The 18038-nt window shown below is 36.5% G+C and overlaps 1 protein-coding gene and 1 long non-coding RNA gene across 3 annotated transcripts in view; one reads left to right on the top strand and one right to left on the bottom strand.

Moving 5' to 3' along the window:
- The window catches only part of PIP5K1B (phosphatidylinositol-4-phosphate 5-kinase type 1 beta), a 98030-nt gene that overhangs the window by 23960 nt on the left and 56032 nt on the right, over positions 1 to 18038 (bottom strand). For both annotated transcript variants that reach the window (XM_038123778.1, XM_038123777.1), the window contains 3 exons: positions 13991 to 14108; positions 10323 to 10475; positions 8254 to 8553 (listed from right to left, as the gene is read on the bottom strand). In XM_038123778.1, the coding sequence (XP_037979706.1) occupies positions 8254 to 8553; positions 10323 to 10475; positions 13991 to 14108 (571 nt within the window). The remainder of the gene's footprint in view (positions 1 to 8253; positions 8554 to 10322; positions 10476 to 13990; positions 14109 to 18038) is intronic.
- On the top strand, positions 9 to 13984 carry LOC119695387. The gene is made up of 3 exons (XR_005255193.1): positions 9 to 1051; positions 6931 to 6978; positions 11786 to 13984. It is a non-coding gene; the product is annotated as an uncharacterized LOC119695387 (long non-coding RNA).

Below are 18038 nucleotides of genomic sequence, written 5' to 3'. Positions count from 1 at the left end.
CCAAAGAAGGAATGACTATACTGAAACCACAAAAGAATTACACAGCAGCATTTTGCAAATTTGAGTGAAAACAGGCTCTCAAGACACAAACTTCTCTTATCAGGAAGTGTGTGAAATTACAGTTACACAAAAACTTTTTACTATCACACAAGTCAAGTGCTCTAATTAGCTGAATGCTCATGTAACAAGTGAGAAAGAAAGATGCACAGCTGTTATCTTGTAGTCAAGGAAGTCAAGGAAGATAACTCCAGGCAGCACCTTTTCCTTTATGGCAAATGATCAATTCATCATATACTTATGAACAACACATTTTTAAAATTATCTCTAATCCACATTCCAGACCTCCCTGAGCATTTTTGCCTGTACTCCTCTCTTATCTCCCCTCCACCTCCTATTTGTAATAGAGACCATACCCTTGGAGAACTTTCAAATGTCAACAACAGTAGTTGCTGCCACCCCCTTATTAGCTGCTGATGGGATTGGAAAAAAATCATGCACCTCTCTACCAGGCTAAATAGAGCCTATCTAAACCCAAAAGACGGGTTTTACTTCTGAAGCATGACTTAACCAACCATCCTTCTCTTCTAGCTCTACCAACCATTTCTGTCTCTGGCAGCATGTCTTCTCTCACACACAAATAGTTTTATTTGTTTTTAGTCAGCCACACCATTATGAAATCTGGCATGCTGTCATTGAAAGGCAATACAGCTCAAGTCAATACCCAAACATGAACTAAAGCAAGCTGCGATCACATCTAGTAATGTAACCAAACTGTTCACAGCACCAGTTTAATATCAGACAGTAATTGTGTTTAATGTCTTACAGGACACTGCTAAGTGGAGGGAGAAACACCAGTAACAGCCAGGAGGAACATGCTGTGCACTCACCTCTCCTTTGCCTCATGCAGCTCAGCAGTGATTCATTATGTCTTTTGGCACATGGTGCCTGAAGACAATGGTGTAATTTTTGTCACAGAATCAAGAGGCAATAGTATGTCTTTTTATGTGAACAAGAAAAGAAGTGATATTACAGAGATGAGAGCAAATTCCAGGTATGTAATTTTGATGAAGATTATCCAAGCATAAGTATTTTTGGTTAAGCAGAAACATCCCTTCTCTTAATGGGGAAGAAAAAGCAATATCAGCACTTGCATAGGTTTAAAAACTATATGGCAGTAAATCAGTAATTTAGTATGGATCTGTATGTCTAATCATAAGGTTTTTGTATCACTTACCCTAATTGCTGGAAAAATACTCATTGCTCAGATAACCATAACAGTGATGAAACAAAGCATGAACTTAGAAAGGCACAAAATCAGACCTGATTTTCAGAATCAAAGAATGCCTTTAAAACACCATGAGTTTGCTCTTGTGCAGAGGGATCCTACTCAGCAATGCCTTGGATCAAATGGAACAAGGAAAAGGCTACTAGTGTATTGCCTGTCATCTTCTGATGACAGAACTCACAAAGGATTTCATACACAACAAAAGCTGTATTCTAACCACAAGATTCTGAAATTTCTTTGTGCATTGTGTGCACATGTTGATGGTTTACAATAATAAATGGCAAAAATAGTATGGCTTACAGGTACAAAGGCACTTGGTTCCAAAAATGTATAACATTTTATTTACTGCTTATTTATTGCTACACTTCACTCAGACTTTCTCAGAAAGAAATTACAACATCATGTATTCATTTAAAAAATATGTAATCAATGAATGTTTGCCATCAAATGCTAAAACTAAGTTCAGGATAGGTGGAAAAATAACACCTTAGTAGTACCTTAGTAAGCAACACTGTTCATGCAAAACCAGAACAGGAGCTAGTCAGGCTTGGGAAAAGCATTGCCACATTTATTTTACCATTATAAATTACTGCTGACAGTTCTACCTTCAACATATTCTTTACTGCATTTTGAATTAGGTCATATTAGACACATGATTTTATTGCACTAATTACATAACCTACGTCTACAATTGGATGTAGTCTCATGGGAGGCTGTGCTGTAATGTGCTGCTCCTTCTTCCACGGGGACCTCTTATGTGATAAAATTAATCCTTCTAATTACATCAGTTCATCACTGCCACTTAAACCCATACTACTTGTACAGTACAACAGACCATGCCTTGACAATTTATGATTTTGGCGTAGGATTACCAAAAAACATCATAAAAACAAATTTCATTATTACAGTTCATTAACAGACTGAAACATCTTCACATCCAATAAATTTAACTGCAGTACAAAATCTTATAAACAGTACACAGCATAAGAACCTTTGTCCCCCAGACACTCTGTTCATGGCCCTACTCAGAGGTGGCATTACACTGTCCACAAACTGTCTTCAGGATATCATGACAGGGTCTGTCATGATATATCTGTCTGCCTACAGGTTAGATGTACAATTCTGATTACTTCCCCTTAGAGACGTGATAACCAAACCAACCATTCCTTACACAAATTGACCTTTGTGACCATATCTAAGCACATTTTGCTCCTGTTTGTTTCTAATGAAACTTCTGGTAAGAAATAACTAACCAGAATTATAAGGAAGAATCTCATAAATTACCACTCAACAAAACTTTGTGTCAAACTCCTCAGTCTGTATTAAGACAGTAAATCAGTTGAATATACAGCTGAATATATCTGAGTTGTTCTCACATATATATCTTCATTAATATTTAAAATACCGAATTGTGACAATTTTAAAATATGTAAGTAACATTTTGCACACACAGTTGTACAAAATAATCTGTTTCAACACGGACAAGTTACAAAATGCAGAACATCAAGATATTTCTTTTCCTGTGCTGAGGTTTGCTTGCAGCTACTTTTGATGATTTTAGGACTGCTTTTGAGATGCAGCAGCAAGTTTTGCTACAGAGGCACCAAAATGATAACCTAATCTAAGGAAAAAAACCCATTCAAATAAATTACGATATTACATGGCTATATTCACAGCAAAAGGAGAAAGCCCTGCAAAACACCTGACTCTATCCATGCGAGATCACTACAAATTGACATAAACTCCTGGAAATGCATTACTTATATAGGTAAAGGGATCCCAGTCTTTGCTCAGGTAACCATTCTGACATGTTCCTTGCTAGCAAAATGGCACTGTGGGGTTTCAGCAAGAATGGTGTTAATCATGCTGTGTACTAACAAGTGCTGGATTTGATAACGACAAGTAAACCTTCAGTTCATTAACTTAACATTAAATTGTTCATCTTGGTAATATTTATATGTGTTAATTCGCTAGCTACATAGATTCTGTCAACACAGTGTTGTCACTTGGTCACCAAGTACTGCTGTACTGATTTCAGCTGCTGTGAAAACTTCCAGATGGCAAGTGACACTCATCCCTTGTAGCCTTAAGCACTGTTTTGTTTCATACCACATAAAAACACACAGTAAAATGACATCACAAAATATGTTGTTTCAGGACATGAAAAATTAACTCTCTGAATCAGATTTTCTTTTCTCAGAGCTAATCAGATGTTAAACTATTCTGTGAATCATCTTAGACATGGTTATGTTCCACTATCTCAGCCACTGACTAACTGAGCAAAACAAGTATTTCTGCCATGAAATGTCATTTTTATTTTATATGCAGCCAGCCCGAACTACACGCTATCTGACAAAGAAATCTGCATTTACATTTGCTATCCATGCAAAACAGCATGCAAAAAAGTAATCAGATCATTTTCATAAAAAGGTCAAGAAAAATACAACTCAAAAGAAAAAAATTAGAAGCCTTTTTAATGAAAGTACTAAATGGATAACCATGCAAGGAAGTATTTCCTCTCCTACAAGCATTCTGGAAAAGTGACACAGGAATTAACACAGTAGAAAGAAGACTGATTTTACAGCATATCAATAATTACTATTCAACATAATGAGCTATATGAAATAAACACAAATTAAAGGACTGTCTCACAAAATAACCATGTCTTACGAACAAGTTCACAAATGTCAATGCCTAAAAATGGGTCTGGTTTAGAAAAAAAACTATCCCAAGAAAATGAATCATCACATTCCCACCAAAGCATATGTGGAATCACTTTCCATTTCAAGAGAATTCTCAAAATATATTGTTAACTAACACTCCAAAACTAACAATCTGGATTCTGATTTTAAAAGTAGAAATAATGAGAAATTCCTAATGTCAATTGATACAACGGGGGTGATAATATATAAAGACATAAGAGATCTACAGCATCATGCTATGGTAGTTTCCCTCAAACTACTATTTCTGACAAAGAGGCTCTTCATCTAAGATTAGTATGTTCTCCATTTCCATGCCACATCACACCATCTTTCATTTCTGTCCTATGCTGCAGTTTAATATTTCACTAAGGTATGCCAACATTACTGTTTGTAAGATATGCTGTACAATTGGTCACTGAATTTATTTGGCTTAAAGAATTATCTGTGTAGATCCTTTGAGGTAGAAAAAAGGCAAAAACCTGCAAAACACACTACTTACACTACTAAGGGATTTGAAAAATTCTGTGAATAAATTTGGTCATACAAAGTCTGCATCACATTTGCTACAGCACAAAACAGATGTGCAATCACATCATAAAACTTTCATAGGCAACAGGCTAAAACAGCAGTGATAAAAATAATACCGAAGTCTCAAACTTGGGAGGTATGATCCTCTTTAAATTTCCTTGTTTTTACAGGTTTCTTCATTAGTAACTTTTAAAATGTAATTTCCTCAGAAAAGTCCAATGTTTTTTGCCATAAAGGTAAAATGAAGACTCTCAAAAACCATTTATTTCTCAACAGTAAAAACATCTTCAAATTATTTTTTTGCTCTTAAAAACTACATGACCACAATTTGATTAATTGTTACTGTTTCTCCAAAAAGGGAAGGATAGCATAGATACAGAAAGTCTCAGCAATAGTCTAGAATTTGAAAGCTAGTTCAAATTTTCAATTGTGTACATTGTATATATGATAAATTCATGAATGTACCATCTTTAGGAAAATTGTAATATTACACTCCTTGGTTCAGTTAAAGTGCAAATACTGCAAAATGAACTGTGAGACAGATTTTCAGACCCTGTCACCTCAAGTGTGAACAAAACAAGCAGGGGATGCAGGAGCTGAACAACGCTATTAACCTGTACTTGTTCCAGCATGGATAATCTGGAGGCACCAGCCCATGAGGGATCACCACAAACAACTCAGCTCCATTGTCTAATTGGGCAGGTCATACATCTCCTCACCAGCACTGCCAGGAGGTGTGAAAGGCCAGAACTACTCCAGCAGTGGTCTACCATTGCAGCACTGCACTCCCTGGGGAGGGAGCTCTGTGTCAGTTGTCAAGATGTGTTGGCTGAGCAGATGTATCAGGAGGCCAAAATTCAGCTAAGCAAGGAAGCCACAGCACAGCTTGAATGTGAAAAGCCAGCATACAGGACAGGTGAGGGCCGACAGCCTAGAAAGGAGGAAGAGAGAAACCTTGTCTGGGCATCTAGGGATAGCAGCTGTGAACAAGGAAGCCAAAGGCCAGCTAGAATTGAGACTAGCAAGGTATATCAAGACACAGTGAAAAGCTGACCAAGGAAAACATGAGTGCATTGGCGAATAGGGCTGGAGATTCAGTGGCAGCAGTCACAGACCACAGCAGGTCCCCACAACCACTATCTTTCATTACCAAGAAATTCTGCTAGGCCTCTGAACTTAGCAATGGATCTGAAGGAGGAGAGAGGCTAGCAGACAGGGATGTTTATATTTAATAAGTAGGAGAAAATTCCATTGCTTCCTGATTCTGATTGCAAATATGAGCAATGGAAACACAATCCAAATTTAAGCAGAAGATAATTTCTTAGTCCTGAAATACTGGAAAGATCAAAAATTTCTTTTCTTAAATGAATTCTTAATTTCAAGTGTCTACACTAACTTCTTCAATTTGAAGTAGCAGTAAAAAGAGATGACAAGTTTTTCAAGTCCTAAAAAGCTGGTCAGTTATCACTACACCCATCCAAATACCTCATGGGCAGAAAAAAAGCAGAGGCAACGCTGATGTCCTTTCCACAAAATGGATGGAATATTTCTGGTCTTTTTAAAGACAGAAATAAAAGGCAGGTAGTCAGATCCAACCTTATTAGCTGAGCAAATTCAGTGATATGAAAGATAACAGTGTCTGCTCCCTCTGTTTTACAATACAGAGTAACACTTGTTTGAATAAAAAAAAAGGCAGGTAATTTTTTATATACATATAACTTTCAGTGTGTTTATATGCATATATCTTTCAGTGTGTTTATATGCATATATCTACAGATACACACAGACATATACTTTATTGTGTATATGTGTATTTATGTAAATACACTGATTACTATAGGATGATTTTCTTCTTTACTTTTAATACTTCTAAAATTTAGCTGGGCCTTTAGGAACTGTTCACTAACTTTAGAGTTGTTCATTTAAGATATACATTGAAAAGGATTATATTAGCACTCAAATAACACATAGCAGGAATTTTCCCAGACTTCCAAAGAATCATTAAGAGTCCCTTTCTATGTAACAATTAAATGATTGATTCTTGTTTTTACTTTTCAGTCCAGTTCCATCTTTTAGATACTCTCTGCTATTTCCAATACAATAGATTTCCCCAAGCTCTGACTGGATAAGTAACCTTGGACAAGTGGGGGATACAGAGAAAGGCATCCAGATCCCCAGATGTGACACACTGATGCATTCTCTGTCATCACACATGGTAGGAGCTCAGGAAATGCTCACTGCAAGAGGCTACAGAGAGAACAATGTGTCGTGTTAGATAAATGTCTCATGCTGAATACACAGCTGAACATTAGGTCACACAGCTTTACAAACCAATCACAAGGCATTGCAGACTTCTGTGATAAACAAAAAATTCTATTCATGTGCAAAAACAATGCTTTCCATCTTGTACCACAGGTGGCAGTGAACAACAAACTCTGATATTCAGGGTGTCTCTTCTATGTGGTGAGTTCAAACTATCCATTTTTTATTATTATTATTAAATTCTTACAGTTTCCCTCAGACAAAGCAAAATTTTTCTTTCCAAAACCCCTGAATCCTGGGAAGTTCTGACAGATCTGGAGACTCCCTTTTCCTACGTTACATTTTCTTACCCATGCTACAGGAAAAAACCCAACTATTTTACAGCAATTCTCCCTGTCCATAACAGGAATTGATTCCATTCACCAAAGTCCTCTCAAAGAGCAATGATAGGCATCCCTCTTCTGCCTTGAAAATATTTTGTGGACAGCTTTTATGTGAATTTTTCAGCTGAGGAAGAACTTACCTTGCTCAAGAAGTAAGATTGCTGCCACGAGGCCTACCTTCCCATTCCTAACCAAGAGACATACAGCAGATCTACATACAGTTTATCATGCATAATAAAGTTCCACTGGGCTAATTATTTCTCAAGAAAAAAGTAATTAAAATCTCCAAATTAATGGAAATAATCATCATCATCAAATCTACTGGACTTCATTCCTGTATTAATCTGTATTGCCACAGATGGATCAGTGCAATCCTGGATGAATTTTCTATGTAATCCATAGAAACAGTGGGATAGCCCTGGAACTTAGGGTTGTGCTAGATGATAGACTTAATGAGTCAACAATATGCCCTGGTGGCTAGAATGTCCACCTGTATCCTGGGGTACACTGAGCACAGTACAGCCACCTGGTTTGAGAAAGGGGATTGTCCCACTACACTCAGCATTGGAGCAGCCTCACCTTGAGAACTGTGTGCAGTTTTGGGCTCCACAGTGTAAGGAGGATATTAAATATAAGAACATGTCCAAAAGAAGGCAACAAAGATGGTGAAAGGACTACAGGGCATGATTTGTGGGGAGCATATAAGGTTTGAGGATGACAGAAAGGGTGGTGCTGATCTCTGGTGCCTGGTGAGAGGATGCAAGGGAACAGCTTAAAGCTGCATTGGGAAAATTCAGAGTAGATAGAAGGAAAAAGTTCTTCAGTAAGATGGTGGTTTAGCATTGGAACCAGTTCCACATTGAGGGAAGTGCTCATGGTCCCCAGTCTGTTGGTGTTCAAAAAGTATATGGACTTTCTATCTATGACTATGATCTTAGATCACAACAGCTTAACTAAAATACAGGCTTCATCAGTGCTCTGACATCCATAGTTATCCCTCCTTAAATAGCGTGGAAAACAAATGGAGGTTAAGTAATCTGTACTGAGTAAATTTAGAGCAGAGGTGAACACAGAAGTTTAAATAGATACTCACTCGACAATCCCGCTGTAGTGTTTTCATGAGTGCACTGTGTGTTTCAGAGTCAAAATACAACCCTTCATGCATATCTTGCAGGAAATCCAGGTCTTTGAATGTAGGGTTGGACTTCTCCCTCTCTTTTCTTGATGCTCTGCGTTTGTATGTAGAGCCTTTCAAGTCATATGTGAAATGCATTTTCAAGGCTCGTGGCAAAACATTGTTCATGACAACAATTCTAATATTAATGCCTCCTGACTGAACGCAGTACAGCCCATAAAATTTAGGAAGAAGAGTCCTTGGATTCTGGTTCAGATTCTAAAACAAAAGAGGTATTTTTAAATACATCTATTTTCAATGAACTTCCATGCTTAAGAAAGGGTTTTCTTTAACAGCAAAAAACATTAACAAACATGGAGAAAATTATGAATGTTTTCTTATTCAGCATAGTTTCTTCAACCAGCATAGTTTCTTCAACCAGTTGATTATCTTTGTGGGTTTCTATTCCAGAAAGTTAACATATTCCAGAAAGATAACATAGGCACTGACTTTTTGCCAGGAAGCTTTCCTTTGCAAAGGGCAAAAGGAAAGCAGTAACTACATTTATGCCAGGTTTCTCTTTCTCACAGAAAAGAGCAGACTAGGTCAAACCTAAAAGCATCCCAAAGACTTAATTTTTTTTTTCTGACCTGAACAACCCTTTCATTTTACCTGCTGGAAGGAGTCTGGGTTAAATGTAGTTCTCATTATCTTGACTTGGATTCTGAAAAATAGACCCCTCTCTCGATGAGGCTTTACACACTCAGGATTAGTGCCAAATGACTAAATTATTTCCAAAGGTGTGTGAGGTCATAATAGAACCACAACTGACCATCAGAACAGAAAAGTGTGAAACAATCCAAATTCCACAACAGGTAAAATAAATTAGGTAGGAGAGGGTAACAGAGGTGAGAGAGAAAATCCTTCTGCTGAATACAATCTGTACTCAGACTTCAGCATGAAAAAGAAAGAAGGGGGAAAAACTATTTCAGGTCTTAGATGATCACTAAGTTACAACATACAACTATCAGAAGAAAGTGTTTTCACAGAAATAATCACAGTGATTGAAGTTGTATATTTTGGAAGGAATTGCATAGCAGTGAGAATAAAGTTCCCAGAAATAATACAAACTAGCCTTATATGTACTTGTAATAATGCAAACTTGTGCTGAGTAGATTCTCATGATTAGGAACAACAAAACCTGCCACCATTGTCCTTTTTGTCAGTACACATCTTTTTTTCTTACACACACAATGAATCCATGTTACTTTAGTGCAATAATGACAACATTCCTCATTTTTAGCATAAGTGAGAGGGTAGTTTTTCAAGTATTTATGTCAGGAAACAAAGCAAGAAAAGAAAGTCAGTCACAGGTCTAATAATACAAAGTCCCACATACTACCCAGAAGATGTCTGTTCATATGTATGGGTGGCTTTCGTTACAAAAAAAAAAATAAATTCTACTTACTTTTTAATCAATGGTTTTCCCTTTAGATGACACACAAAACCCAACACAATGGACTTAGAATTAGCTGTCAAAAAGCTCCATTTAAAAATTAAGTTTTGAACAAATTACATGGATAAAAATATCTTTTACATCATTGCTTTAATACATGAGAAATGGAAATCAGAAGTAGTTTGAAACAAAAGGGAAACTGACCGGTCTAGTTTCTTTGTCCACTCTGAGTGAAATGCAGAGGGTAGACAAACACAAAATGGAGAAAAAAAACTGAATTAGAAATTTAGAAACGGTATTTTGTTACTAGCTTATTAGAAGCAAAGTTTGGTATCAAATCAGATTATGACATTCAGCTTCATCTTGAATGCTAAAAGAGCACCAATTCTTATCTTAAATATATTCTAGGTTTGTATCTATACTTTCTGTTGGGTGTGTAGGGCATGAAGTAGAGAGGCAGATAAAAATGTAAAAAATATTACAAAAAATACAGATTAACCCAGTGGAATATTTCAAGACAAATGAAACTGAATCTTCAGAAGGGACATGAAACAGGAGAAATAGAAGTAAAATAAAGTCTTCAATTACTTACCATATAATAACCTGGCAAGAGCTTCTGAAGAAACTCAGCCTCTTTGTGTTGAACTGTTTTGATGATGAATTCGTCACCACTAGTTACAAAAAATAAAGACCCACTGGCACCTGGGTTGGATAATTCAATTAAAGGTTCACTGCAGATTGAGTACTGGAAGAGACAAAAATTGCTTTTCACTGCCAATGCGTGCATTACCCAAACACAAGTTTAATATGAAGAACTGCAGGTTCAAGTAGTCACAAGAGAATCATGTAGCAACACTACTGCTGCTGGCTGAGGTTTGGCAGGCCACTCTGCCTGGGCCATGCTGCACAAACATGGAAGAGCAGCTGGCAACTGAGCATATATCCCTCTTCATGTTCCAAAGCAACAGGTTCCTTTGGAGTGAAGCCAGTGGTTGATGTGGAAGGGGTTGCTCTCCATGCTGTCAGCATAGCAAACTCTGAATCAAAAGCTTTGAGAAGACATTTTCACTGAAACTGTTTGCTTTTCACACCCATTTTTTGAAAGAAACAGGTACAAGATGGTTGAAAAATAAACTGGGAGTAGAAGTTTCTCATTATAGACAAATAGGCAAATCCTATTCTGTGCAACTGGGATTGAAACTATTAGACTGATAAACTTGGTATAGCTATAGCTACTAATTTTAGTATAGTTACAAATTTTAAAAATATTTTACTAGTTTTAGGATTGAAAACCACCTGAAACAGAAAAAAACTCAATACGAGTAAGCAAGAAAAACTGGAATTTGAAGGACCATTATATTGCATATTTAGCCAGGCTTCATTTTCCACAGGACACCTTAAGAATTACAATCACATTAAGGAGGAAAAAGACACCAAAGACTATGCCTTATTAGTAGAACCATACTCATACAGAGACTAACGTACATTTATTAAGTGTCCATTATTCCAAACCTCATTCACATTATATGGAGACTTGACATTCAGCTCAAAACCATAGAAAAATCTATCTATATTAAACTTGAAAGCAGTGATACCAGAAAATCTAATAAATATGTTCTTTTGTGAGCACTTGAACTAAAGAGGCATGGTTCCTATGGGCTCATGCCATTGCCTTAATGCATCTTCTTATCCTAGTTCCAGCTAAGGATTATCCAGCTTATAATTTTTAAGAGAATTTTGCATGATAAATTTATATTTCTTCTTCCTGCTTATATTCAATTCCAATTAATACAAAATACCTTTCTTGTTAATCCTATAGTTGCAATTTTCTACAGACAGAATGGTCATACCAGTCTATAACACTACAAACCTTTAGACCAAATCAGCAGTGGTACTGCAGCAATTGCATTTTTCTTCCCAAAATATTTCAAACTTAGTGAGTAACGGTCAATGTGATAAACATCTGAATGCAATTATCCCAAACATTAAAACTCAATAGAAGCGTATAACATAAGCACAAGACATTGACCTAAACTCTGCATTGTCTTTTTCCAGTGGTATGCATTTCAGTAAAAAAGTCCACCCACCAAATGCTGCTATACAAAGGCCCCAGCTAGTTTTGACTGGATACCTCTGAAAGGCAAATCAAAACGAAAAGGTAAGAAAATGTAAGAAAAAGAGCCTGACAAATGAGTATTTATGATCAAGAAGTTTCCCTGCAAAATGACAGTACTCCATGAGGTTTACAGTGACAATTTAATTCTACCACCTGTTCAAATGTATTCACACTTGTTATCCTGTCTGACTCCTACAGTCTGTTACTATTCGTCCTCCTTGGAAAAGGTGACGATTTAAATCTTGAGCTTTGTCGCTTCAAATTAACAGTGTAAATTCACATATGCTTGCTGTAATTTCTACTCTTATTTTACTTCATATGCCCTTCAGCCACAGCTGGGCAATCATTTACTACTTACTACATATCACTTGTGTGTTTTCCTGTGCCAAGAGAAAAAAGAATCTGCAACAAATTGCCTTTATTAGTAACTTCCCTCAGGGAATAGTCCCTTTGTACTTAAAATGACTGTCACAAATCTTATTCATAGCATGCAGTCTTTGTATAAACTTTAATTTCTGCTACTGCAAAAGCTTCCTTAGATGGAAAAGAAGTTGCAGGTGATAATAACTTTGCTCTAGGAAGCACAGTCCTTTTAGCAGCTGGCAACACAGCCCACATACTTCAGCTTTTACCAAGACCATAAAAAGAGATAAGATAAATAGCACATTACATAATGACACAACTGTCACCCATTATGTCCTTGTCTCTAAGCTGGAGAGGCATAGATTTGATGGATGGATAACTCAGAGGATAAGGAATTGGTCATACTCTAAGAGTTGTGGTCAATGGAAGAAAGAAATTCTTCACTCTAAGGATGGTGAGGTGCTGGAATGTGTGGTTTAGAGAAGTTGTGGATGCCCCATCTCTAGAAGTATTCAGTACCAGGCTGGATGGTGCTTTGAGCAACCTAGGGTAGGGGAAGGTGTCCCTGTCCATGGAACTGAAGTTGGAAATAAATCATGTTTGAGCCCCTTCCAACAAAACCATTCTATGACTCCATTCTATGACTATGATTTATAAAATTCCCAAACAACTTCATTTCCTTGCTACTACCATTTATAATTCAAATTAAGTATCTTTTTTATATGTAACTATGGTCATGAGGACTACTAACACAAAATCCATAAAGAGTGCTAAAGAATTAAAAAAAAGACACCCACATTAAGAAACCCACATTCAACCTAAATAAAAGCAACGCCAGCTAAGTTTTGCTTTCAGGCTTCTTGTTCATCTAGGAAGAAAACCCCATTACAGCACACTTGAATACAACAGAAACAATTAATTTAGTAGTATATTAATATTTCAGAACCATTTATAAATTTTTCTTTTTTATTCACCCAAGCCCTTTCAAATTCTTTTGGTCTTAAAGAAGCCATTATCAATAATAGAACAAAAGCTCATTCAGCATTTTAAAGCTCATTCAAAAAATGACATATAAGGTTGCTAATTTGTACCAGGACTCTGATTTCTTGGGTGACCCACCATGAAAAAAACTGAACACTGGGCAAACATCTAGAAGACAATCCAGCTCAGCATTTACCCTACCCTTCCAAAAGCAGAACAACAGGAGAAATAAAATAGCGAATATTTTTTCTAGCAGTATACAAAGTGGTTCCACCAGTAAACCCTGCTTTTACAATGTCAGCAAATTTGTAACTTTTTTTCTAATGTAAACTGAACACTGTGAAAGACTAAGTCTTCAACTTATAAAATAGAGAGAACAAAGGAGGCGTTCTAAAATGCTTAATTTTTAGTCTGTCATACATGTGCCTCAAAGCTAGACAGGAACATTTGCAGACTTCACTTTGTAATGATATTTGTAAGTAACACAAATCATGCAAAAGTACTTAATTAGAATTGAATTGATAAAAGTCACAAACTACTGATCATAACTTCTCTAGAAAAATTATCTGAATGATATGGATGTTGCTCTAGTCAATTAAAAGCAGGTATTTTATACAAATCACCTCGAAGATAAAGAATTAAATTTTTTTTCACCACTAAAAATATTCACTAGTTATATACCCCTCCACACGCAAAATTTCTTACTGATTTGGGCACCCTTTAAGAATCCCTTTCTGCCACAATGAAACTAGCATGCTTTATAATAATTTGTAACTCAAAGGAAAACTGCAGGCTCTTACCAAATAGTCATCAGGCTTGATACCAAAAAGTTCTCTGAAGTAGCGGAAGGCAAGAGGTGCATATGTCTTAAATCTGAAGTCAGGGTAATGATGAGCAGGGGTAAGATTGCTCCCTTCACTGAAAACAAAAACAAATCAAACCAAATTACTCTGTAATTATTAGCAGCTAATTTCACCACTAAGCCTACTAACTTGACTGTTTCCCTGCTGAAAAAAGAGCATAAATGCAGATAAACCTCTCTATCATCATTAACCACTAATAGAAATGTCCATGAGAGACCATGACAGCAAATTACTTTTTCTCACCTTAAAGGAAATAACTATTTTCACCACCTGTATGCATTTGCATAAAGATCATGTTTAAACATGAACAGGACAAAGTCTGCATTCCAGAAGTCCAGGGTAGAGACTGACTCCATCGAGTACTGAAAATTCTTGTGTCATGGGTTCTCAAGATGGCTCCAACCACAGCATCTCCCACCAGCCTGTCTGTTTGTAAGCAGCACTTCCAGCGGGATAGCTTCCCTGGTAGGCACACTTCCCAGGTGTATTGGGAAGTTATATTTGCATACCAGGAATCTCCTAGACTGCCTCCTCTCTGGTGTTGAATTTCCAGCAGACATCTGGCAGGTTAAAATCACCCACAAGAACAAGGGCTGACAATCATGAAACATTACCATCACATCATAGAATAGTTCATCCACCTCCTCATCATGGTTCGGTGGTCTTCCCCTCGGTTGTCAGCCACAGGCACTCTACATTCTCATCGCTAGCCTTGAGCTCTGTGTAGTCAAAACACTTCCTAATGTACAGAGCCACCCCACCACCTCTCCTTCCTTGCCTGTCCCTACTAAAGAGCTTGTAGTCATCCAGCGCAGCACTCTGGTCATCCTACCATGTTCCTGTGGTAGTGACTAGGTCATGGCTTTCCTGCTACTTTCTGGCTTCCAGCTCCTCCCGTTTGTTACCTGTACTCAGTTCTTTTCCTTGTTTTATATTTATCACCTCACTGTATTTTTAGCCTGAGTTACAAAACTCTTGAGATGAATACTAGATATAAGATAAAGGTCAGCAGCAAAATGCTGCTAGATTTCAATGCCTATGCCCACGAATTCATTTATGATAGAAAATGAGAGAGGTCTTTTAAGCAGAAGAATAAATTTCTACACTGTTATTTCAAAACAAACAACAACACCCTTAAGACCAAGTTTTGGTACTGAAATCAGCCAGATAGATACTTTCTAACACATTTTTATTAGAGTATTAGAAAGCCGGCCTTTATTACAGCATGCTGGTCACTCTGGGGATCTTTCCTCTAATCAAGGGCCCTGAGAGTTATGTAAACAGAGTTTTTATGTTACACGCTGATTATATATTCATTAGTTATCCCTACTTACTTGATTTTTTTGACATAATCACACCCCTTATCAGAAGTCTTCATCTGGTTCTTTGGGATCTGTATTCGATGTCCATTGTCCTTTCTATGTAGCTGTTCCTTGACCTCTGCTTCTGAGTAAGTGCAGTATCACTGTTTTGCACAACTTCTACTTTGCCAGCCTTGTAGAGCTGAGATGGCATCCTGCTTGTGTTTTGCATGACTTCTGTTTGCCTTTATTTATTTCTCCAAGATTGTGCTGTTTTGTTCCACTTTCCTTGATAACAGTAAAATGCTGCTCTGTTTTACTATTCTTATCAGTTTGGTCAGTGTCCGAATGGTTTGATAAATAGAGAAATACAAAATCCAAGACTTGACACAGTTGCTGAAATCAGCTTTTCCAGCACTTCTTTACTCATTTACTGTAACTAAATTATTCAGTAATGCAGAATGTACCATTATGCTTGGCAAAAAGAATATCCAAAGGACACCAAAATGAAAAAAGGCTACAAATTCACACAGATATGAAAAGCAATAAACATTAATCAAAATTCCTGAAAAATATTATGAATAAAAATTAAATATAATGAAAGAATTTAAGAGCTGTCATCCTGTACAATTAATATTTGTCATATGAACTTAAGGACACCAAAATGAAAAAAGGCTACAAATTCACACAGATATGAAAAGCAATAAACATTAATCAAAATTCCTGAAAAATATTATGAATAAAAATTAAATATAATGAAAGAATTTAAGAGCTGTCATCCTGTACAATTAATACTTGTCATATGAACTTGCCACTTTTCATTAACAACAGTTTGATGACAGAAGCCTACTCAAGCCCCCTAGCTGCCCCTGTGCTGCCAAACCTGAACTGTTTCACAACTGAACTGTTTCAGTGACAGCAGTTGAAAAAGCTTTCTCAGTTTCCAGAAATGTATAACTCTTCAGACTCTTGAACAGGAGATGAGAGGAGGAAAAAAATAAAAATCAAACAGATTTCTTTCTGGAATTCACACATAAAAAGATGCTTGTGGATGATATACATATGAAGTAAATAGTGAAGAATATAGTGAAGAATACATCCTCTGCTTCTTGGAATGGTAAACCCTAGAGGTAATAGTGAAGGCTGCCTAAGTCCTAAAGAACTCTGATCACTCTATATTTACTGCAATATGACTCCAAGATATCTAAATCAAGTCCACATATGCTTTATTGTTCCATTAGAGTTAAAAATGGAAATCAGTAGGATACAAGCTAAAGATAGTAGTGTTTCTTTACAGTTAAGATAGACTAATGCTCTTTCATAAGGCCTTTCTACTGCTCAGAACACTGCTAGATTTGTCAGACATTAAGTTTTATATAGCTGGTTGTGACTCACTGAATTTTTGTACAATATGAGGATACCCCAGTGGTCATATAGTTACACTGGAAACCTGGGGTAATACTTGTAAATGCATTTAATTGTCATAAGATGCAGAAAATAATAGAATAGAGTGTTCTCTATGGAAGTATCACATGATTGTCAGAGACTATAAAGCATCTAAACTTTTTTATTAAGTTTGACATTTTGGTATTAAACACTTTTATAAATCTGCTTCCTCCAGCTGTAACTTGAAAGCTTCTCCTGTGAAAGCATGTCAGCAAATAGAACATGTACTGTCACTTCACTAAGGTGAGATGAAGGTAGGTTTGCTATGACAATAGGACAGAGCCATTTTGTAAGTGCATATGGAGTAAAATGACCAACGCTGGGTCAGCAGGTGCACAGTGATGCATAGCAAGTGGAGATTTATTGCTAAACAGAGCAATTATTTTGGAACAGCTTCTACATAGAGGGCAATTCCATGTATTTAGAACATAACAAATACTTTATTACAGATATAACAGTCAATTTCACTATGCAGACAGCTTTCCTCATTCTTTATAACATCATCTTTAAAAACACCTTCTGTTTAAGGTCTGCAGAGTATTTTACCATACTCTGTTTCTGTTAATCATATTAATTAGTTTCAGCTTCACTACCTAACAGAGTAGTTTACTGATTCCAACAGTAAGCTCTTCTGTAATTCATGAAGCAATCTTGACACAAATTTAAGATTTCTTGTCAGTACTCTGGAAAATAGTTTTAAGGTTTTCCTGATGGTACTTCTAACAGAAAAAGCACCCTCACTTCCAGTAATTTCTCTCAGTAATGGAAACCTTTCAAATTTCTTATCAATTTGAAGCTCGTATGACATGTATGAATTGAGTATGGCCTTGCTCTTTCTGGAAAAAAGACAAACTCCACTGTACAGAATGCTTGATCTAAATACATCCCTACCCTATTTAGAATTATTCACATTCCACTCTATTAGCTATTGAAAGAATATATTCTGTGGCTTCTCTTCACATTTTCTTGATGCATTTTACAGTTTCATTCTCATGGGATTGAAGTGTATGTGCAAAGCATTACATATAATGACTTTTAATTAGTCTAGGCAATTTCAAGGGGATGATTACATCTTTGAAATTCAACAAAAAATGCCAATGATACATTGACAAAAAGTTTAATTTGTAAAATGGTGCTTTGGACATAATAAGAAAGGGGGTAACCATGTAATTTCCCTCTCAGCTAGTTTAAGCACAGGTCTACCAGAAAAACATAGATAAAGACTTTAAAATTAGCTC

Source organism: Motacilla alba, chromosome Z (assembly GCF_015832195.1).
Source record: "Motacilla alba alba isolate MOTALB_02 chromosome Z, Motacilla_alba_V1.0_pri, whole genome shotgun sequence".
In the NCBI taxonomy this organism is placed as follows: domain Eukaryota; kingdom Metazoa; phylum Chordata; class Aves; order Passeriformes; family Motacillidae; genus Motacilla; species Motacilla alba.
The sequence above is the reverse complement of the archived record's forward strand: the minus strand, read 5'-3'. Positions and strand labels throughout refer to the sequence as shown.